General features: G+C 40.8%; 1 protein-coding gene across 3 annotated transcripts in view; it reads right to left on the minus strand.

Moving 5' to 3' along the window:
* The window catches only part of sema5a (sema domain, seven thrombospondin repeats (type 1 and type 1-like), transmembrane domain (TM) and short cytoplasmic domain, (semaphorin) 5A), a 207,564-nt gene that overhangs the window by 124,396 nt on the left and 60,020 nt on the right, over nucleotides 1–23,148 (minus strand). For all 3 annotated transcript variants that reach the window (XR_001572682.3, XR_001572681.3, XM_015955301.3), the window contains exons 3-5: nucleotides 17,193–17,292; nucleotides 15,280–15,325; nucleotides 655–717 (exon numbers count right to left, since the gene is read on the minus strand). Coding sequence is in view for 1 of the 3 variants with exons in the window: in XM_015955301.3 (XP_015810787.3) it covers nucleotides 655–717; nucleotides 15,280–15,325; nucleotides 17,193–17,292 (209 nt within the window). In the remaining 2 variants the exon portion in view is untranslated. The remainder of the gene's footprint in view (nucleotides 1–654; nucleotides 718–15,279; nucleotides 15,326–17,192; nucleotides 17,293–23,148) is intronic.

A 23,148-nucleotide genomic window follows, 5' to 3' on the forward strand; every position in this document is an offset into this window, starting at 1 on the left:
CTATGTTCTTCTCTCCTATACTGCCCCCTAGTGACAGACACAACAAGTACCACATAATGTGATCCATTTTAGGGACTAGCAGAGTAGCCGTTTTCAATGACCAGCAGAAGCACAGGTTTTTACAGCACTCTGTGGTAGACCACTAAGCTGGATGAGTTCTGGCCATGTGAGATGATTTCTATAGGCTATATTCGGCATTGGGAGTTTAGAAACAATGACATTAAAGCAGCATCAAAGCAGCTTATTTTCTTATCCTTCTGTTCTGCTTCACCAACAACTTTTACAATTTTACAAATACTGTACTGGTTGTTTGTCAACATCTGCCAATGTCGTTCCCTACTCAATTACAACCAATCAGCGTGAGTTAACCACAAGTCCCACCCAGCGACTCTGCTGGGCCACATTCAACTACATAGAACCTGGAAAATGGTTCTTACGGTCCATGATCCACGGTCCAATATAACGAAAACAAGAAGGTCCAGAAAAATTTCCCGGATGTTTCCAAAAAGGAAACGGCCAATGGTTGCCTTCCAATCTAAGATCACAAAGTGCAACTTGCACTGAAATATGTATGTTTTCACATTTATTGCCAAGACCAAACCTGGTTTTATTTTCTCAGTATGGTGGTAATGTGTCGAACAATGATTAACTCACCTCAGATTTCCCCCGACTGAAGCAGGCTCCCTTGGTGAACTCATCACAGTGCCACTCAGCCTCCTGCAAGGAGAGAAAAGAAAGACTTTAGGTCTAAAAAAAAACCTAAACATTGAACACTAAGTCCTATCAAAGCAGTCTGTAAACATATTTATGGGAAACAAACATAAATCTCAGATACCTTAATGACAAATTTGATTTGAAAAACTGATTTTTATGTCGATATTATTTAAGGTTGATTAGCAGTGGGAGTCATTTTAAATTAAGCTGATGCCAAAAGTTAATTAGTTATACGTTTCATCCCCAAAAGACCCCCTGAGACTTGTTTTCGTGATTTATGAGATACTTTGCCCTGGTAAAAATCTCCTCTTCCACATTGTTATGGTTATTTTTTTCTGCTGCTTGCTGACCAGATTTATGGAAAATGCCACAAAAAACTCAAATTTATTGAGAGAAACTGACTGACACCGACTTGGGTGAGAGGCACGGATTAAAGCAAAACCAACACTCGTACAAGTGCACACGCGTTCTGACCCGCGCTAAACACATACACAGAATCCAATTAAGGTGCATACCAAGCAGAGACCTGGAGAAATGAGAGGCGAGGGCGCGTGGAGCCACATGTCAGTTTGATTTATGTGTGAGGAAAAAGACTGAATCTTAAGACATAACAGGCAGCTCCCCTGAGTGGGACGCCAGTGTGATTTACATGTGAGGAAGAGAATCGGAGGGACCCTTTTTTTTACATTTTAAAACTGCAAGGAGAGAGAGAAGAAGAGCTTAAAGAAAATCTTCAAACAATAAAGTTTCTACCTTTTATTTCACCGTGACCTCTGAGACGAGGGGGGTCTTCGCCATTGATTAAAAAAAATCTCTGTGGGTGCAATGAGGGCTGTTCTTGGGAGGGCGCCGGGGCCACCGAGTCTTTCACCCCTGTGACAGTTACAATTAGCCATCACTGCCACCAGCTCTTTATGACTGGCAGGTAGGAGATTACTTAACAGAAAACGTGGCTGAGGCAGTAGAACCCTCTAGTCGCAAAAGGTCTCCAAAAGTAAAACTATTCAGATTATTTCCAGGCCAATAAGATACAACTTTTATGTGCTTAATAACCCAGAAAGAGTCCAGGGCATCAGTCTGTCAGAGAATTTCACATTTTACATTGGGAAGACTATTTTATTCCTTTTTTCTCTATCTTCTTCTTGGACAAAATTGAGGAAATTCATTGTGTGTTTCGTGACAGGCCTTCCCTTTCTGCCTCAGTGCCCTTTGGGAGGCATCTGTATGTACACAGTCACCCATAAACGCACAAGGAGGCATCAGCTTGAGCCGGTCCAGAGGGAGGAAGGAGCTTGGCGTGTGTGGTACCATTCAGGGAGGATGAGATATGGAGCACTAATGCTAGTTGGCTTGTCTGCGTCTCCCCTGTGTGTTTGGGCTGGTGTTCCAGACCAAAGCTGTCTATTCTGGGGCCATGCACGCAGACGCAATCCACACACATCAGCACAAGCTGCAAAGCCTGCACATGCAGCACCAAAGACGGCCCCAGCTGAATTCAATGTGGGCGCTAAAAGTGCTTTTGCTAATCACAGGGGGCGGAAGAACGCTAGTTAATGGCCTGAAACCTTGCTCGCTCATGTTCAATGTAAAAATCCATCATAATCCAAAGCAACATTATAACTTGAGATTGCGTTAATGAGAGAAAAGTGGCTGCTTTTGTTATTATGAGGTGATTATGTGATTTATCATCATTCAACACACTTTAGAGAACTCGCCCCACAGAATATAGCATATTTTTACTGTATCTTTAAGTTTTTATAGCTGCTGGAGTATGTGATGCACGCAGGCCTGTAAATGAGGGATATGCCAGCATCATTGACCACAAATGCCACCTAATCTGACTTTCCTGGCTCAAATGGCCCAGAGTAAAGAACATAATCAAACTCACACAATGACTAGCTTCAGGTCATTAAGAAACATTAAAAGCTCATTAGCATGCTTTTGTTAAGGCTCCCATGCTCCTAAACAGAAGCTGAATGTGGAACGGGCTGTTGGTAAATCATAATAATTCTTGGTTTTAACAGAGAAAGCTGCTCAGCAGCTTTTTGTTGTAATCTAATGGAAAAAATAAACTGTAAAACAAAAAGGTAATGAAGGAGCAGGAACCAAATTTAGTTGTTACGTTTGTTGAGGTGTGAATGACCTCTAGAGGTTTACATTTTTAGCTACATTTGAGTGAATAAATGATTAATAGTACTTAATTTCTTCCTATGTTGCTTTTAAACACCCAGAATTTTAAACTTTGGCTGCTTTTGCACTCGTTTCTTTCCAGTTTTAGCCTGCCAAGCTATCCTATATATGTAAAAATATAGTCTGGCCACGACCCATTGACATAGCCCCGCTATAGGAGAGAAAGTATAATTACACAAATGGATGGCACTAGGACCAATCAAAGCAACATGACTTATTCAAACCAATGGAAATCAGTCAACGGAGCAGTCTGCCATGCACCACTGAAGAAGAAGTACCTCTATCTGACCATGTCTCAAACCAAAGCCCAAGTGTAAATCATCCAAAGTTAACGCCAAAGCCGTTTCAAACAAGCGTCGCTCCTGAGCCGCTGCCATCTTTAGCTTCTGCTATGGTTTGTCTAGGCTGGTCCAGTCCCTAAACCTGAGCACAACAGTTTAAGCGGGGTGCTTGAGAAGTGCCTGAATGTCATGTCGTGTCTTTGGTTAAGTAGGTGAAAATTGCATCTTCTGTCAGCTGATCATCTATTTTGAGCAAAATGTTATTTGGGAACCTCTCTATAGGTATGTAATTTGTACTTTCTCCATCTGTCTAGCAGTCCTATCAGTCGTGTTCCAATAAACATAATTAGTGTCCTGATCAAAATGCACATGTCCCAAATCCAATCAGAGCTCATTTCAGACTTATTAGCTGCCAATACCAATTCTTTTTCCAATACTTGTTTAATTCTGACAGCACTTACTTGCAGTCTACATTCCACTTGCATGAAGACGATCACAGAGTGGAAAAGTACACAGATGTCTTAATATCACAAGTGGAGTTTATAAACGCCGTTGTTTGTGAACGCTCTTTATTGATCTGTGATTGGTACTTAAGAGTTACACACAACCATGATCTATTAACTACAGCTATTGAGTAGGGGTTGTATCAACTAGTAAACTTCACTGCTCTGTAGTGACATTTATGCCTTTCATAAACCAGCCGCTGTCACGTGATAATGACCGACAAGATGCAGTCCTCGGAAAAGACAGCAGGTGACAAGCCCCTGCGTGTTGGGAGGCAACGCGCTGTGCCAGAGCTTCGGTATATATATGCCCGCCGTGAAAGGGACATTTGACCGAATTGTGGCCTTTACCCTATTGCAATTTAACCTTCCCCTCACCCCCATCCTGACCTCAATCAGCTTGCGCATGCAAAGCTCTGATCATTGACACGCTCAAGAAATCTGCGTCCTGAGCACGGCCACAGTAACTTGTTCAAATTAGGTGTCGCCACCTCAAAAACAAATTTAACATGCGATCGTTCATGTCGGCTCATTTTCTTTTATGTTTTCTGTCTTTTACTTGTGCCTGATGCGTTTCGCTGCTGTGGAGCAAAGCGCATCACCTGTTTTGTCCTCCGGTGACGCACCTCACCGGTGCGGCCGGCGCGCACCCCGCTGTTCTTGCGGTCGGTAGATCTTTTAGAACTGCAGTCCAAAGGTAACTCATAAGGTGAACATATATGAAGCCAGGCAGCAGTTTTTCTTTAGGATTGAGAGGAGATGCAGGAAGATAATAAACAGACAGGACAGAAAAATAGTCAAATAAAACAAGTTAGTTTTTCTACCTGCTGGTTGCAACAAACAGACACCATTGAAGGTAATCAGAAGTGAGGAACAGAAAATGAAATAATTATTTTAATGTTTAGAGCAGCAGGAACTCTGAGAGGCTGCAGGCGCATCAGTGAGTTTGCGGCCGCTGCGCAGGAGGAGGGGGGAGAGGGCTGAAGCAGAAACTACCGTTGTTAATAGAGATGTTTAACTTAGAAAATGTGGGCGCAATCTTAATTGTCAAAAACTCCAGCAAACCAACCCTCCCACCCCCACTCCGTGCGCTTCAGATGTGTGACGTCATCAACGACTAGTTGAAGTCGACTATTTTCATTACTTGACAGTAGACTTAAAAAAAATTAAGTCATGCAACCCCTACTAATGAGTGTGTCCAAACTGTGTTACAAACGTTTTTATTGACTCAGCTGAAGACAGAGATAGAGAGGGCTGTTCAAAATGATAACTGCTAATAAAGTGGCTGAAGATCCCGTTTACTTTTTTACTGGGTCACCTGTTATGTGTTGACTCGATACGCTGGTCTGAGTGTAAATGCTTCTTATGCCAGAATTCACAGGTCCGTGTCAAGTGGCTTAAGAATAGATTAATAAACACATTCATTTAGGTACTGACGTTCAAATAAAAGCTTTAAAACCTGGAGGACTTTTGATCAATACAACTTTAAAAGATTACAACAAATTGCTTCTCCTTGAAAAAAGAAAAGCTAAGAAGAAATGAGGGATGACTCAAATCTCTGGCACAGTGCCGTGTGTCTGTAACAACTTTTATTCTAATCACTGCCAGTAAAAAATTCCCTAATAAAGCTGTTTTTGAAGCTCGGGCCAGACGGACTGCGCTCATCTACCTTTAACAGTCGGAATATGGCACAAGTTTTTATTTATTAATTCATTTATTTATTTTCCATAGCCATGAATAAAAAATAAGGAAAACATTTTACTGATATTTGTTACAATTAACATTATGACCAACTGGTTGTGCTTTAATGTTGATTAATTTAGAAGAACAGGACGTAAGCTTGCCCTGAGGAAATGTCAATGCACAATCCGGTTCTTATTTATCTTGGGAACATGAAGGCAGAACAACCGTGGGATGTTTTTACACCACCTTCTAATATGACATCCAGCTTTGGTTGGTTAACTTTGATACAGGAGTTTGGGTAATAATTCCTCACTTTTCCTCTTCTCCCACCTGCTTGGCCGCCTGCGGGGTTCGTATAAAACCCAGCCGATTGTGAGACTGATCCCATGTGCAGCGACTCTGCCGCTTTCCGAAATCCCAGCGAGCACCCTGTGACAGAGCCTTATTATTTAGAAACAGGATATCTGCAGAAACTACAGAAATAAAATCGAAATCCTGCAGTGCAGCTGGATAATCCTTTAAAAACACAAACGTGACGGAGAAAAATGAGGCGAAGAAGATGAGGGGAGAAGAAAATAAAGTTCTTGAAATGTTTGCATGTTCCATATTCCGCCCTCTTTGCTGCCCCCTTACAACGGGTACGGCCCTCAGAGATGAACCATTGTGCTCATGCCTCTCTCAAACTGAGGAGCTTTTGTCCCCACAGGGTGGGCGCAGGAGATGACGACGTAGAGTAGGCAGGGAAGAAGATGAACGGAGACAGAGGAAAAGAAGAAAAGGACAAACAGATGAAAAAAAAAACAAAGAAATAGGAGTCCAACCTCAGCCAGAACAAGGGAGAGTGTGTGGGCAGAAAGAAGTGAGATGGAAGAGAGGGTGAGGAGCTGAATTCCAAAACAGCCGTTTCCAGACATGATATTGAATATATTTTGCATAAAGAGGGTCCAGAGAACACAGTCTCTGCTGACAGCTGTCTGGCTTTGGGAAAAGACGGCTGCGTGTCGTGCCACGACAGAGAGGGAGTAAGGGCCGGACAAATCCTACAAAGGAGAGATGGGTGACAATCTAATAAGACTTATGAGTGGCTTGATTACCTTTTGATGTGCTTGCATATCATTTACCAGTCACACTGATGTCTGCTGATGTAAGCTGCTGAAAGACTAATACATGAAATGGGTTTTGATGTTGTGTCCCAATGAGCAAGTCCCCCCTCCAGCTAGGTCCATGCAGAATGCCAGCCTTCTTCCTTTAAGATGGCATTGTGGATGTATCTGATGAGCTGCTCTTTGCTTCTTTAATCCAAATCTCAAGTTTATTGGTGTTATTGGTCTGCTAATTAATTTGGCGAAGCTTCCAGGAGAATGGATTTCCCTAACTGCTGACAGCTGGGGCTAATTATCCAGATGACTACATTTAATTGCATGAAACAAAACATTCTTGTCTTAAAGCATGCAAAAGTGAATGGAAGCAATGTGTTGTACTATTTTAAAGAAACAAAGAAAAATGGAGGGACAATGGTGATCTCAACACCATTCAGAGACTGTTGCTAAGGGATGTTATCTATGGTGTTTTTATGGAGTTTCCACAGGTTTGTTCCCTCTTCTTCTGTATTAAATGATGAAGAAAGCTACTGATTAATCTCCTTCCAGTGCTTATTGACGAACGTGGTGCCACGGTGTTCCTGTTCAAACTCAGCCTCTTGGTCCGCATCCTGCTTTCGATCCAACATGGGGTCAAACATCTGAATATTGATTGAAGACATTTATTTTCTATTTTTGCCATCATTCAAATAATCGTTTTTGCTTTGATTGATTTTAAACTTGAGTTTAAGGTTTAAAATGTGCAGCCTGTCATCAGAGTGGATGATAACCGTACTCAGAGTAAGGAAATGGAAAAATGGAGAAAACAGGCAGGCTGACGGAAACACGAGGTTTAGCGGTGCATCAAGCTTGCTTGGCTATGATTCAGCTCTGGAAACACAATAGGAAATGACAAAGCATTGATTCTCCAGCAGTCTGGCAGTAGCTGCTTTCAGGGAGTTGAACAGCGATCATGGTGTTGAAAAGGGGGACAAAGAGTCCAAAACGACAATAGCAACAGATGTGAGGTTAAATGTAGTGTTTAAGAAGATAATGAAACTAAACTTGGTGACTGGTTTATTTGCCATTTATTTTACTGTAACACAGTGATGCTTTCAAAAGAAACAACTGTATATTTTTTATCAATTTACACAATTCAAAGTGTGCCGATGACAGAAAATTCCAAATCAAACCAAAATTTGGTGTGGCCACCATTAGCTCTCAAAAGAGTATCACTTCTTAAAGATGCATTTGCACATTTTTGTAGGATTAAAGTTAAGTTTATGATTAACCAGTTAGACCACACAAGTGCCAAAATACTGGGTGACTGAACAACAATCAAACTCTGACATAGAGGTGAGCTTTTAGAAGACGTTTTCATGTTACACCACATTGTGGACAAGGCACGCTAGCAAGGTTTCAAGATCTTTTGAAAAAGCACAATGCTGAGGGACGTACACACACCAGCCAACCAACCAACCAACCAACCAACCAACATATCTAAAATAACCCAAACCTTGTGTGATAACTGAAGGGCATATCATGGTTACATTCAGTTGAAATCAGAAGATATCAGCTCAGAACTGGCAAGTACCAAAAACCAACATCCATCAACTGTTCAGAAACTAATCAACTGTGAGACTTTATGGAAGAATTGGGGTAAAAAATAACTAATATAGAAACAAGGACAATGCACTCAACACAATGGATGAAAACAAGAACTGGGGTGTAAAACCAATGGTAGAAGTTGCTCTGGACTGAAGAGTAAAACATCTGGCTGTAGTAAAAGACGTGAAGAGGTGGAGGCTCCTTGCAAGTTTGCATTGCATTCTTGCAGGTTGAGGCTGTATTGATGCCATCAATATTGACAAGCACAAGATATTTATCATAACTTTGTGAAATGTCTTGCCCAAGGACACAACTGCAACAGCCTGAGCACGGTTTAAACCTGCAACTCTCCAGTTAGAGGTCAGGCACTTAACTCCTCTGCCACTGTCACCTTTTGTAATATAACCAGGGAGGCAACAGATTACAATATCTTCAGTTTAAAGGAGAACAACTAGTCCTTTAAGGATTTGATCTATGCATCGCTCCGATATCGATATCTGTTACTGGTTTTCTAAGATGTTAGGAAGAACTGAGACGCTGGGGTCCTTCAAAAACTTTTTCAGGAGTACCCAAAAGAAATGATGCTGTTTTGAAGGCAAACACTAATCACATCAAAAACTGATTAGATTCACATTTCTCTTCTGTTCATTCAATTTGCATTAATAATTGATAAAATTATAAATTAGAGCCTTTATTTGCAAAAGCATTCAGATGATGCTGCACATTACCAACACCTGCCTAAAACTTCTGCACAGCACAGTGGAGTCTAAATGTTTTATTAGTTGGGATTCCTACAGAGTGAAATCTTCATCTTTCACTTCAGCAGCACAAGTTTGAAATTCAAGCAAGCAGAAAAACATCCACATCAGTGAGGATGAGGATAGAGGACGACAAAGAGAGGAAGGTCTTTTCAGTCTGTTCAGACACTGCAGAGAAAATAAGCACCAGATATCGACTCCAATCAAGGCCTTGCAGTTGGAAGGGCTGACTTGTGTTTCAAGGCTTGGCTCTTCACACTTCAACCTTGCCTGTCACTCACTTTGAGTACATACTCAAAAATTTGTCTCATGTGAAACATTTTCTTCTCCTTATGATTCTGGGAGTGTCTATTTGTCTCGTGAACCATCCGTTACACAAAGCGTATTGTCTTTGCCCAAGGGACCCAATCTTTTTCTTCTCTCAGGACTTATTGATGACCAAATGTGTTGGGTAGCCTTCAAAAGCACACTGACAATAAAAATGTTAAACTTCACAGCTTGAGTAACATCAACTCGGTCTCTCTTTCACTCCAACTCCTACTGTTGCTGAATATTTCTTTTTTCCAACCTCATTAGGCAAAGAGGGCATTTACAGAGGTGATTATTGTTGCAGGAGCTCTGACTCAATAATCTCCAGCCCCGTGTTTGCATACTAGACCACAGATGTTCAAACATCACCTTATAGAGGATGTAAGTGGTTGCTAATCTTGCTACATCCCAGAAATAGGACTACACATTTCATTTTAAGCCCTTAAAATCCCGGACAACAATCAAATTACAGTGCGACCGCGAATTTTAAAGCATTGCATTAATTTCGCAGAACATACTGCAATGCCATATTGATGCAGATAAACAAAAGGAGTGTAAATCACTAGTTTGACCACGATTAGGGATGTCCCAATACAACTTTTTCACTTCCGATACGATACCGATGCGATACCGATACCAATCTGATGCGATATCAGCGCAAATCATACGTACTTTAACTATTTCGTAGTTTGGAACATATGAAAGGCTTGATCAAGTGATATTACTCAATCAGATAACAACAGTAAGTATGAAAAAAATGAAAATTATTTCCTTACCATTGGTTGCAAAAATGTGAATCTTAATGGACTGCTTATATCAGAGATTTTTGATGCCATCTGATATAATCCAATACACCATTTTTGGGCCGATATCGAATTACTTCCGATATCGATATCGGAATGGAACATCCCTAACCACGACACCATAGTATATCGATAGAGTGAGAGATGATTTCTCTGGGCAAATGCCATTCGTTCAGCGACCATGAGGCATTTAACATGTTTAGTGATGTGCAGAAACCGATGGAAAATGGCATTTCAGCAGAATTTCTAAATAAAGCAATTTTCTAAATAAAACTGCATTTGTTATTCTATTGAGTTTTGCATTTTGTATCAATGTACTGATGTAACGCCAATGCATGTTTATGTCTCTTACTCACAAAATTTTGTTTTTATCTCATCATGGGGCTTTCAAAAAGACCATTAAATGCATCAAAATGTGTGGAAGTTTAATTAGCCAAATCGCCTAAATAAAATTAAATGACAATATGTGACCTTCTGACCTTTACTTTGAAAATAGTAGAAATGTTTGAAGGTACTTTTTACATTTTTGCAGAACTGTTTTTATTTGTGGTAATGCAATTGTGCATGTGTCTCCCAAGTGTATTGTTACCACAGTGACCTATTGAGCCACCAGCAGCAGCTTTAACTTTTCATGACTTAAATCATCAGAAAAGTAAGTTCCTGTTTACTTGCAGGATTTAGAAAATAAGATGAATTTTAGACCACAGCTGCATAAGCTTCTTCAGAACGTCTTTAGAAATTTTCCAGTTACATTTATTCTCTGTATTAGAGTTTATTTGTATTACAGCAGCTCTAAGCCTTGTGTTCTGTCAGGCTTTTTTTTTAAAGCTGCCAGACAAGGAAGAACAAAACACCGCCATAGGGCATCCTCTGACAGGGCCGATCGTGTGAATAGAAAAAAATTACAAAGCTTAGCGTAGCTTGATGTTTCTTCTTTCAGGAAAGAGCAAAAGAACCTCGTGTAACTCATTTGAACATTGTTGCAATTAAAACAAACATCAGTGAACTACTAACAACTGTTTGTGCTCAAACTTTCTTTGTTGGCCGTGGTTTCCTCAGCTCCATGTTCCCTTGTAAATCCATTTGATCAATCAGTGATGCATGTGATGTGAGCAAAGCAACAGAGCCAAAGGGGAAAATCATTTAAGTCCATCAAACCAGGCAAAAATTGGAATGAGGCGCTCAATTCTCTCTGCAATTACTCTACTGTTTTGTACCAGGAGGACAAAAGAAGAAAAGAAAAGAAGAATGCCGCGTATGCTCTGCAAATTTCTGCAGTTGAACTTCGATTTCCCCTCCACTCTGCTGCACAACTCCAGTCAAATGTGAATCAGAGACTTTGTGCACAGGTCATCTTTAATTTGCCCCAGACTTTGGCGGGGATTACCAGATCCTGCTCGTTCTGGAGAAAACATCTTGTAGATGAAGGCCTGATTGGCTCAGTGGAATCTCCTCTCTGGTTCTTCAGCACCAGCCGAGCGAGGGATGAAATAAAGGAATGGGGAAGATTACTTGTGCGGATGGCACTGAGCATCTTTAAAAAGCATCTGCGTCCCAGCGAGAGGCCACAAAGGCCGGCTCTGCGTGAATCCTCATATCTCTTGGTGGGGGGCCTCTCCCTTTCTTCCCTCTTTTTGCCATAGCTGTGTGATGCCCCTCGCTCCTTCCTACCCAAATGATTCAGCCTCGTTTCTTATTTCTTCCAGGCGTTTTTCTCCTTTTCCCCTTCCAGTTAGATCTAAATCAGCAGCAGCTATTCTAACCACTCTGCCTCTCTCGGCCCCCCTCCTCTTCCTCGTCTTCCCTGGTTTTCCAAGGTGTAAATGGCAAATATTGAGACTTGTGTCCGCATCAAAGGAGTCTTGCTGCTAGCACCAAGATTTGAAGTCATCATGTCATGTTTGCATGGTAACAGCGTGTCACTAAATGATTAACCTGGCAGGCAGGAAAAAAGGAGCAAAAAGTTATAGGAGCTCAAAAATATCAATACGCTGACTATTTCCTGTTCTAACCCAGACGTTTAGTTTTAAATCCTGTCATGAATTCTTAATGATTTAATTTTAGGAATATTTTATCATGCAAGAGCAGATAACGTAAGATTATCTTTAGAATATTTGACTTTTTTGTCCAGGTTTAAATTAATAATTTGTCACTAAGAGTTTAATTTACGTTCCAGTCTCGAGTTTTCTCAAGACTCAAGACAACTTTATTATTCCCCGAGGGTCAATTCGAGACAGCAATGTGAAGCAGCCGGCACTAAAATCTCTAAATTCTAAAAACCCATAAAACCTATACACGCATTCATGTCATAACCTCACATGTGAATGACCAACAATGAGTAAACCTTTGGCTCACACACACACACACACACGCACACGCGCGCACGCACGCACGCACGCACGCACGCACACACACACAAATACAATGTGGGTTGAAGCATTAAAGGGATACTAAGCAGTTTTGTTTGCTTTTAGCAGCCCCTAGTAACTGAAAAAAGTGAAACTTATCTCCCTGCTGTGCGTTTGTCTTTTTAACCCCTTAATCTATCTGCTGAAATGTCTTCCCAGCCTTTATTAGTTTCTAGCAGAGCGAATCAGCTGTGTTCCTGATCTAAAACATGCAGGAAAGATACTGGAAGCAGACTGCAGTGCTGGTATGTCAGCAGGTGGTGGCCTGGCACTCTGAAGTTGCAAATGCAGTATTTTAGCCACAGAGGGTGTTAGGGGTCTGATGACATTTCATTAACCTTATAAAGAGTCATTTTAGCACATACTGGCTCAAGAAAATTATTCAAAAATATGAAAAAGTCACATAGCATTGCTTTAACTATATTCAGCAGAAGTTGCTAAATGATGTTCTCACGTATGCTGATCATGTTCATGTAATTGTAATAGATGCTGTAGGATAGAGGACTACTTTCACAGAAGAGACAAAAACTGAGAAAAACACCTTTTAAGCTGTGAGGTGAGTCACTGCTCTTCAGTTATTATTGTTTGGAATAATTATTGTTGCTATTTATACATGACGTAAAGTATTAACAAGAATGGCTTGGAGTCAGATCTTTTGATTTTTTAAACTGCTAAATGTTCTAAAATTGTAGCAATCTGTCTAAGGTACTGTAATACAAAGCTGGATGAGTCAGCAGTGGCGTCATGCATTTGCAGTCCGAGAGGATGACTGCATGAGGACTGGAAGTTTGTTCATAAAAGTAGGAAGATTGTTTTTATTTTATGTCAGATTCCAAAAGTCTTCAATAACTGCAGAAAGAGCGCTAGCATTGTTTGCTAGTCCCTAATCTTTCAGGTTTAATCAGAAGAGATGCAGTGAACTTTGCTCAACAGCAACAGTCTTGCGAGACTCGGGGTATCCGGACATTTTTCTGTACACCTAAAATGTTTTTGTCATACATTTATTTAACAATAAGCATGTTTCCACTATTGAGACTGCCAGGTAATGTTACCAGACATTCGTGGCATGTGCGTGTCTCAACTTGACCAGACCATTTCAGGGACCAACGGCACACCTGAACTGGATTTGTGGTAGTCACAGGGTGGTTTTAACTCAGCAGGAAATGATGTCACCAAAAACCGAGCTGCTGGTGAAGCGGAATGGAAGGTAAAAAAATCAGCAGAGATGATTTAAAATCACCCTTTTTAAACTCCAAATGCCACACACACACACACACACACACACAGATAGAATGTCGTAATTCACAGCGCTTTGCGGACTTGTACAGAGCGCCGTAAAAAGAATTATTTCTTCTGGAATGACATGAAAATCCAGCACCGGGTTAATTTTTTTAAATTTAGTTTTTCTGATTCAGTAGCTAACACCTCGCACCATCTTGTAGCTTTTTTGGTTTTATTTGTGCCATTTCAAATGGTTTTTATCATTCGTCACATTATCTTTATTTTTGATAGTGCTGTTAAATGTTCTCTTATTCTATTGTTTATAGTAGGATTTTTTATCCTTGATTATTTATGCTATGTTTTTATGCATTTTACCAGATTTTAATGCTTTCGTTATGTGTTGTTGATTTGTTCAAGCATTTGGCTCTTTTATGTACAGCACTTTGGTTAGCTGCCATGCTATTTTGAAATGTTGCTTTATAAATAAATTGATATGGTATGGTAATGACGATTTTTACGTCACATTGTCTCTTTCTCAGCTTCGCAAATGGATTAAAAACATTCTTTATGCTATTAATGCGCCTCTTTAGGCGTTGATCAGTAATGTCACTCACTGCCAAACCAGTCACGATACGCTAACGTCATAGCAAAGTCCCGATTTTATATGGCGAACTAAGCCAGATTTCCGTGCTACCTTCCCCCCCTCCCAGAAATATCCCAGAACTCCTATAGTGGAAAAATGGTCGTTTATAACCAGACATCACAAACATGAAATGATCTCTGGCATTCCTAAAGCTTAGTTTTTTTTTTTTTTTTTTGGTGTATAAATCAACATGTTTATATTCTCAAGTCAAGCAATTATTTGGTTGTTCAAATAAATAATAATAATAATGCATTGAATTTATATAGCGCTTTTTTAGACACCCAAAGACGCTTTCACACACTCTCACATTCACACACTGCTAGTGATGGTAAGCTACTTGTAGCCACAGCCGCCCTGGGGAGGTCTGACAGAGGCGAGGCTGCCATTTGGCGCCGTCGGCCCCTCTGACCACCACTAACACAGGCAAGTTGGGTGAAGTGTCTTGCCCAAGGACACAACAGCAGGATACCGCTGGAGGGAGCTGGAATCGAACCCATGACCCTCCGATCATGAGGCAACCCGCTCTACCACCTGAGCTACTGCTGCCCCAGTAAATAAAACACTGTAGTTTCAGAAATATGTAAGAAAAAAAAGATTTAAAACATTTGCCACCCGAGAGTGGATGATTTGTACAAAAGACACAGCTAAAGGCAAACCCTGAAGGTATTTTACTTTTAATTTGCATTTCCCAACATTTCGTGGTCTGTTTTAGTGTGATTATTTTAGCATTTCTACCTTAAAAGAAGCTGAGAGAAAAATGTAGCACCCTGTCAAAAAACATATTCATGCAAGCTAAATGCAAGGATTAAAAAAATTGGATTTAAACGTGAAGTACATTAATGTAGCATTTCCCCTCCTATTTGCATCCAAACCTGCAGCTCTGATGGTCAGACCCACTGGTGCGCCACTTTTTGGGAAGTTGTTGTGACGTTTGAAATGCTAGCTTATTTCCCGGTGACAGCTCTGAAAGTGCAGCAACCACCTCTGCTGAAAGCAGGCGGAGCTTTGTTTAGCTGTAAGAGTGATGCAAACAGACGGAATTGAAGGTTCGCCGTGTGAGTTGGAGAATTAGCACTCACCTGGATCAACGTCAGGTCTTCGAGGTTGAGCCTGAAGAGGTGATTTCTGGAAAAATGGGGGGAAAAAAGAGTTGGAGACATATTTCTGTTCCAAATGAGCCAAGTTGCCAATCTACAGCCTTTTAATCCTCGTGAAGCTCATAACCTCGTGTTTTTCCTAACAAGCTTCACATCAGGTTAGAGAAAATACTCACTCCTTCTTTACATGTGCAGAAGATTTCAATAAAAACACTCTTCCTTCAGCAGTGAAACAAGTCTTTTACTGAGTTATAAAAATGCTGTTAAATTCATTGGTCCTTTAAAACCCGCGCTGAAATAAATGATGGATAAGGAGATTTAGCTGGACTATAATTAGGACAGTCAAAATGACTAGATAAAGCCTCTTTCTTTGCTGTAAGCTTTTTAAAAACTGAAAGATGATTAAAGTCAGGCAGAGAAACTTCTAAATTAGCAGGCTAAAAATAGAGCTATTTTACAGCTTTTCCACAAGAATTTTAAGAAACACGGTCCAGTGAGGAGACGCATTTTACATCTGCATTTTCTCTAGAGTTTTCTTCTAAGATTTAATTGAATGAAGCATCAACTGGTTTTAATATTTAAAACATATTGCCTATTTTACAAAAAAAGCAGGTAAAGCTTTGTGGGACTTCTGAACAACTCTAAAATTGATCCACTGCTCAACACACTTTTCTATGTATAAAATATGTTGAGCAATCCTGGCAGAGAAGTGACAAACAAGTCATTTTTCATGTTAGCAATCATTTCTTTTAAACTAGATATCTAGTTCCATCATCTTCACACACACACACACACACACACACACACACACACACACTCATGCGCGTGCATTTAAAGGGCATTTCACGAAGATTCACCGGTCTCCGGAGGAGCAGCCATCACACAGGTCTCGATGTGGCCATTGCCTCCTGTTTTACTGTATTGATATTTACATCGATCCCGCTTTCCTTCCATTATCTCTCATACTTCCAATCCAACCTGCTACCATCAATCTGTTCACATTATCTGTCACAGGCAGACACTTCGCAGCTGCTGAGGTGGGTGCCACGAAGAATTTAACTAAACCTCTTATTTCTGCAGAACAAGTGCGTAAAGATAAAACCATCTGATTATATAATATAATGTAATGTAATATAGAATAATATTACATTATTTCAGTAGTTTCCATTTCCTTTTTTTAGCTTTAGCATTTTTCTTACTAAGCTTGTTATGCTCCTTTTCCCTCTACCTGTTTTTCTGCTCCCTCACCAGATGGTTTATCTGCTGCCGCTTGAACACCATGTTGTTACGGTTCTTCCCTACCAACACCTAAAATCATTAAACTGAGTCTCTGCATAAATCTACATTCAAATAAAACCGTGCAAGTTAGTGTCTTCCCTAAACGAATGGCGAATTTCAGTCGTAAACCCCAAAAAACAAGCGCCTCGCACTGATTAATTCTAGTTTTATTCCAACCGAGACCAGAATTCGCCACATTCTTAACGTAAACTAACTCATTTCCTTCAAACTTCAAATTCTAGCTAATAGTTTTTTTTCCACATAATGAACTGAGTCTCAGAAACATTACCATCTGCACATATATATCTAACTATAATATGCAATATAAGCTCACACAAACACACACACACACACACACACACACACACACACACACACACACATTTGGCTGCGCTTCTAAAGCACAATGGACTTGGATTTCCAAAGCCATCTTTCTTTGGCCTCTGAAGACATCTATAAAGAAACTGATCATTACTCATGCAACGCAGAAACAAACACCATGAGAAAGAAGAATAGAAGACAACACAATATGAGAAAAGGGCAAAGAAGAATTGAAAAAATGAAGCCAGAAGGGACTGAAAGAGAAAAATACAAAAACAATGTTGTATTCGGGTTACCTGGCACCAACAATCAGCTCGTTCTGGCCGGGGTCGAAGGTCAGCTGTGAGTAATCCACCGTGCCCTCGGCTTTGAACCTGAAGATCCATGACTCCATCTCTGTAAAAACACCAGAGAACACAGCAACGGTGAGCCAGCAACCAGTTTTCATGTCTGGATTATTTAAAGCAGGAATTCTGAACTTTTAAGGGTCAATGTCCTCCATCATGGGTAAAATTTTTCCATGGACCCCCTTCAATGCTGTGGCCAGGTTCATCATTTATTTTTGTTTTCTGGGGTGTGTGATCTTCACCCTTTTGCATCTACTGTTTCTAAAGTTTGATTCATCTATTTTTTAACTCATGTGAGATGCATCTTTAATGTCATTGGCTTCATTGCCTTCATTTGCTGGACTTCAAGAGACACAACACATTATGGTTTTCCATCGTCATCCTTGATAAATCCAGAATCAAGATAACCGTGTTCATACGTTTCATTTTAGATAGGTTCGCTTCGCATTACTTGATGAAGTGAACAGACTTCAAAATGTGTTCATTGTGCAATAGCCCAACACAATGAGTCTTCAGGTTTCTCTATGAGTGTTCCATGGACCCCCAATTTATGATTCAGGGACCCCATTTTGAGGACCACTGACTTACTTCTAGGGAGATTTGTGTGGAAAACTTCCGCAGTTAGTTGTGGCAGATGAATGCTAATACTCAGCCAGGTCCTGCTGAAGGTTTCTTCTTGTTAAAGGGGAGTTTTCCTCTCCACTGTTGCAACATGACGCACCATGTCATTAGCTATGTTTACAAGGGCACAAGTAATCGGAATAAATGCCCTGTCAGATAAAAAATTCTTCATGTAAACATGCCAATCAGAATATTCTGATCCAATATGGCCCGATCAGAATCATCTTTCATTCCAATTGAGAGAGGTGGTTTTGTGAATTGTTCCATGTTTAACATGAAATGTGACAGCAAGCTAGCTCCACTGCTAATTTACAACCACAGAACGCTATTTGAATAAAAACACGTTAGCATAGCATTATGGTCCCAAATTTGAGCTAAAACAAAAGTTGACCTGGTTGAATTTAGACTTTCTTCCCAACTGTTTTCAAATGTTGGAATATTCTGGTTCCACCACCATTTTTAGTAGCTGGTCTATTAACCCTCCCACTGTCCTAATGGGTGTGACCCCGTGAGGAAAGTTGACCATTGAGCAGGATTGATGGTTTATCCCTTGGGTCTATGTGGCAGGGGAGAGGAGTGAGTACCACCTCACCACTGCCACATGGATCTCAAGGGATAAACCATCAATCCTGCTCAATGGTCAACTTCCCTCGTGGGGTCACCCATAAAGACAGTGGTAGGGTTAAATTAAGTTGACTTAAAAATTGTTAAAAAGGTCTACTCTTATTTACAAGATAAGTAGCCACTACATACAGACATTTGCTATAATCTCACATTGCAAACACATTGTTGGGGGACAACTTTTGGTAAATCAATACAACTGACCATAAAGAAGAAGATAGAAAGATGGAAATAATTTCTTTGTAGAACATGTTTTAAAATGGAAAATATTTGTTTGTCTTGTTTATAAACCCTCCTTCGCACAGATTAAAATTCACAGATATCAGTGTTTCACGCACGCCTTGTTTTTAGATCTCCTCAACAAAAGGACCATAAAAAATGAAAATCTCGGCTCAGCAGGAAGTACTTTAATTCTCTTTATAAACTTCTCATGATTGAAAGGCTTCAAGGAAGTGTATACTTTACACAGATCATGAAAAGGGATGAAATTCACCATTTTTCTGGAGCCTGAGCTTACCCTTGTGCTGTAAGGAGTATATACAGACATAAAGAGAGACAGATATCCCAGACAGACACTGACATCTTATCCACAACAGGCTTGTTCTCTTGGCGCCCAACCCATTAACCCCTAACCAATCAAATCTAACGACAGGGACGGCCTGTCTACTGTCTGGTTACCCGATAGGTTCAGTGAAGGGTGGTCAAACAGCCGTGTTCTCCATCGCTCATCACTTTCTCGATCCATAGTCACAATAATCTGAGTCAGAATCACTGTACACACAGGTTGGATTACACTTCAAGGGAGAAACATCTTGTACGGGACATTTTCTCCTGAGAGGGACGTCAGAACTCATAATCAAACGCTGGATTCTTTTTCTTGTTTGCTGCAGTGATTTCAAATCCCTCATTTCCACATTTGTGAGCTATTTACAGACTAAACGTTTCAAAGGGATGATGGGTTTTCTTTTTTCATAATTTTCCAGGGAGCTTTCCATCATGGCCAGAACAGAGGGAGAGGACAGCTTGAAAATCCTCCTAGAAACACATTATCTGCTTCCTCAGGCACACCTGTCACACGGTGTTTCAAATGAAAGAACGCTCTCCCTTGACTGCATCAAAAGCAAACTACTTCCAGTTTTCAGTGACAAACGTGGGATTTCGGAGCGGTTCAAAACCAAGACAAACAGAGCAAAGAATAAAAAAAAGGAGCCTCCGAAGAACATCTGCCTCCTCCAACTCACGTACTGGGACCAAACCCCAACTCTGGGAACAAAACATTATCATCTGCTAGGAGACAGCGCCACAAATGCAGAGACAGGTTCCCTTGTTATTTCTCTAATCTCCAGAGGAACATACGAAGAAATGACAGAACCCGATGTCTGCCCTCTAAGTATCTAACTAATACATTTTAATTAGCCACTGAGGTCACGACTGACTTTCCCCGAAAGATTTCCTTTTTGTTAATGGATGCTACTCTTCTGATTTTATGGGGAGGCACTAAGTTTAATATCTGCAAATGCTTTGGCTCCACTGAGCTTGTTTCACACCATGAAGAGGATCCTTGGCATACAAATATAGACGTGACACCACCCCCCAGAGGGAGAGAGGACGGTACTTGACAAACCCCAGCTTTTCCCCATAAATCTTCCAGACTCTCACTAGGGGAGGCCTGGCATCGGGGTGATGGAGTGTGTCAGAGAGAGACACACAAAGGGAGAATACTTGTTGGTAGTTTGCAAAAAGGGGGCAAAAGGTTCTAATTGACCACAACAGCCTTCGAAGGATTTATGGCCTCTGTGACGAGGCCAAGGAGCCATTCATAAACATTCATAACCAGAATGGATGGGCCCTCCCAAGGCTGCACAGCTGAATATACACAGTTTCCGAAAGTCACATTCACTGGAGTTAGGTCGATTGTTCTTTGTCCGGATGCTATAACAGACACAGAACTTGTTTTTATTACTTTTTTGATTAAACATAACAGCCTATTTTAGAAGCAAAGAAGGAGGACTTTCAGGATGCAGAAACACGCCAACAAATCAAGCTCATCGTTAAGCAAGAGGGAAGGAAACGGGACAACCGTCCAGCTGATTAGCATACAGTATGGCCCATCTCAGCTCCTAGATTTCATTGCTGCTTTTAAATGTTGCATGGATTCACATCAGCTTCATGTTAAATGCATGTGATAATGTAATCCCATCACGGCCGTGAAAGTGCTGACCCAAAAGGAAGACAGGGGGTGGATTGGCTGTTGAGACAAAGGCATGATTTTGTGCGGGCACAAGCAGAGACTGGGATGTAGACTCAAAAAGGAGCCAAGTTTCATTGCCAACACAAAACCAGCGAACACGCATCAAATGCAAACCCCCTGTTTTCCTCACCCTCAACTTATTCCCTTAAACCCTTAAACTCCCACTGCCTCCTAACAAAACAGCCCATCAGTCATGTGGCGTTTTCTTATTCCCCCATCTGACACGGAGCACTTGACACAAAGACAAAATGACAGGGTATATAAATATTTACAACAAGCATCAGAGGACACGCCAGTCTTCAGTCCGCCAGCCCTCAAAGTTATGGCTTTACAGGTCCACCAAGACCAGCATCAGAGACAAAACGTGGAACCAATTTGGGATGTTTTTTGTGTGTGGTGGGAACTACATCACATAAATGAACAGCTAATTCACTCTAAATGGCAGCTGGTGGTGATTTGGTGCATTAAGACTGGCGACCACACTGGTGTAAGGCAACGGTGGGTCAGAAAACAAAATGCAAGGTCATTTTAGACTTCCACACACAAGGTTCCCTTGTGTTGTGTCAAGCATGGCAAAATAAGCACATTTTACAGCTACAAACTCAGATTGCCAGTGCCCTGCTGTGGCCCTGGGGCAGTGAATGAATCATGCAAAACAAACCACTGTGAAGCCACAAATAAGGATACACCAAAATCTTTAAGTCTCATGTGTATTTTAGGGGTGAAGTCATCTGGTTGTGGAGGTTTGCAGGAGATGAAATGTGCTTTTGACACGATGACCAAATGCTTTCAGCCACAAGAAAGAAAATAATCATTTGTGCAGCAGAAACGAAGGAAGTCCGGTGTACAAGCCTCTTTTTGTTCCAATAACAGCTTGTCATCAATTAAAAATAACATGGCTAGAACATGGTTGACCTTGGTGGATAATAGGGAGATGCTATTGTTTTTTTTTTCTGCAGATTTAAAAAAACTGATCATCCCCCCCCCCAAATATCTAATTAAAGCCTCCCTGATTGGCGCTGCAGCCTGTTGCATTTATGAATGCTGTGAGGCCATTTGTTTGTTCTCCTGTTTTCATTCCCATCTTTCTGAGGACGTGTTAGCTGCTCGGGGATGATAAAAGCTGAACTCGTTCTGTTGGCTGTAAAACAAGTCTGTCGCTCGCACTCATCGGAGATATGGCCCCCGGCCTGGCCTATGAAAGGCATTGTTTACACCATAGTTTATACCCTATAAAATCCCTCAAGCCTGCATACGCTGGAGCAGTTGTTAAAACAACACCTTATTAACGTCTGCCGCTTTACAACAGCAGTTAGAATAACACTACAAATGCTCTGTCAAATACTTATTGCCAAAACATACTAACCCAGAGCCCCTCCTGGTCCCAAAAAATGACCGACATTTACTCTGGCCCCTCTGCTGAAGCTATTTTTTATCTCTGTTTTCACAAAAGTACAAAAACTGTATCATTAGGGTAAACGTTTAGAGTGTTGCCATTGAACTGTATAGTGCACATTCTTTTTTTCCCCCTCTAAAACCCAACATTTCTGAAACCGCCACACAAAGCAGAAAGCAGCTGTTAAACTACAGCGCGCAACTCTGTCGGCAAAGTCAGAAAACCATGATCGCCGGCGGGGTCTGACCCAAGTGAGGCACGCCCTTCCAGTCAGGCCACAATCACAAAGAAGAGAAAAACGCCGTCCCTAAAATCCCACATAGACAAACCTTGACCCTGGCTTCTTGTGATGAGTAAGAACCACCTCTCAGTCGGGTTGAACTCCTATTTTAGCAGGACCCGTCTCATTAGATTATCCTCAACAGTTGGTTGTCTCCTTTTGGTCCGCTGACTGATTTAGTGCAGGTGTTTCTCAGAGAAAAGCCTGAACTAGAAACGAGACTTTTCTAAAGTGGCGATACTAAATTCTATTTGAGAACGTTATGGTCTCATGAACACTTTTACAGAGGAGAAAAAAATTATATTAAAGTGAAAGTAATAAAACAGTCCCTGGTAGTGTTTTACCGTCTTTTAGTTTAATTTACTAGAAGATGGTAAAACACAACCGTAAGGTTTTTAGACTGGTATTACCGCTGCATTCATGTATGGGTTGTATTTATTATGCAGGTTCTGCAAACACAGTGTGCTCTAAGAATAAAGAAAGTAACTTTTCAGTGCGTGCAATAGTTTCAGAACAATTTATCCGTTTTTGAGTTTAGGATGTAAGTTCAAGATGGTTCAAAAACCTTTAAAAGATTCTTCACAATGAAAGCTGAGACTTTTACAAGAGAACTAATCTGGAACAATTCCAAACAATAATCGATACAACCCAAGTTTAAAATAATAGAGATTAGGTTTGTTTGGATTGACAAGCTCACCAAGTGAATTTCTGCTGTCAACTTCTCAAAAATTTTACT

Source organism: Nothobranchius furzeri, chromosome 7 (assembly GCF_043380555.1).
Source record: "Nothobranchius furzeri strain GRZ-AD chromosome 7, NfurGRZ-RIMD1, whole genome shotgun sequence".
In the NCBI taxonomy this organism is placed as follows: domain Eukaryota; kingdom Metazoa; phylum Chordata; class Actinopteri; order Cyprinodontiformes; family Nothobranchiidae; genus Nothobranchius; species Nothobranchius furzeri.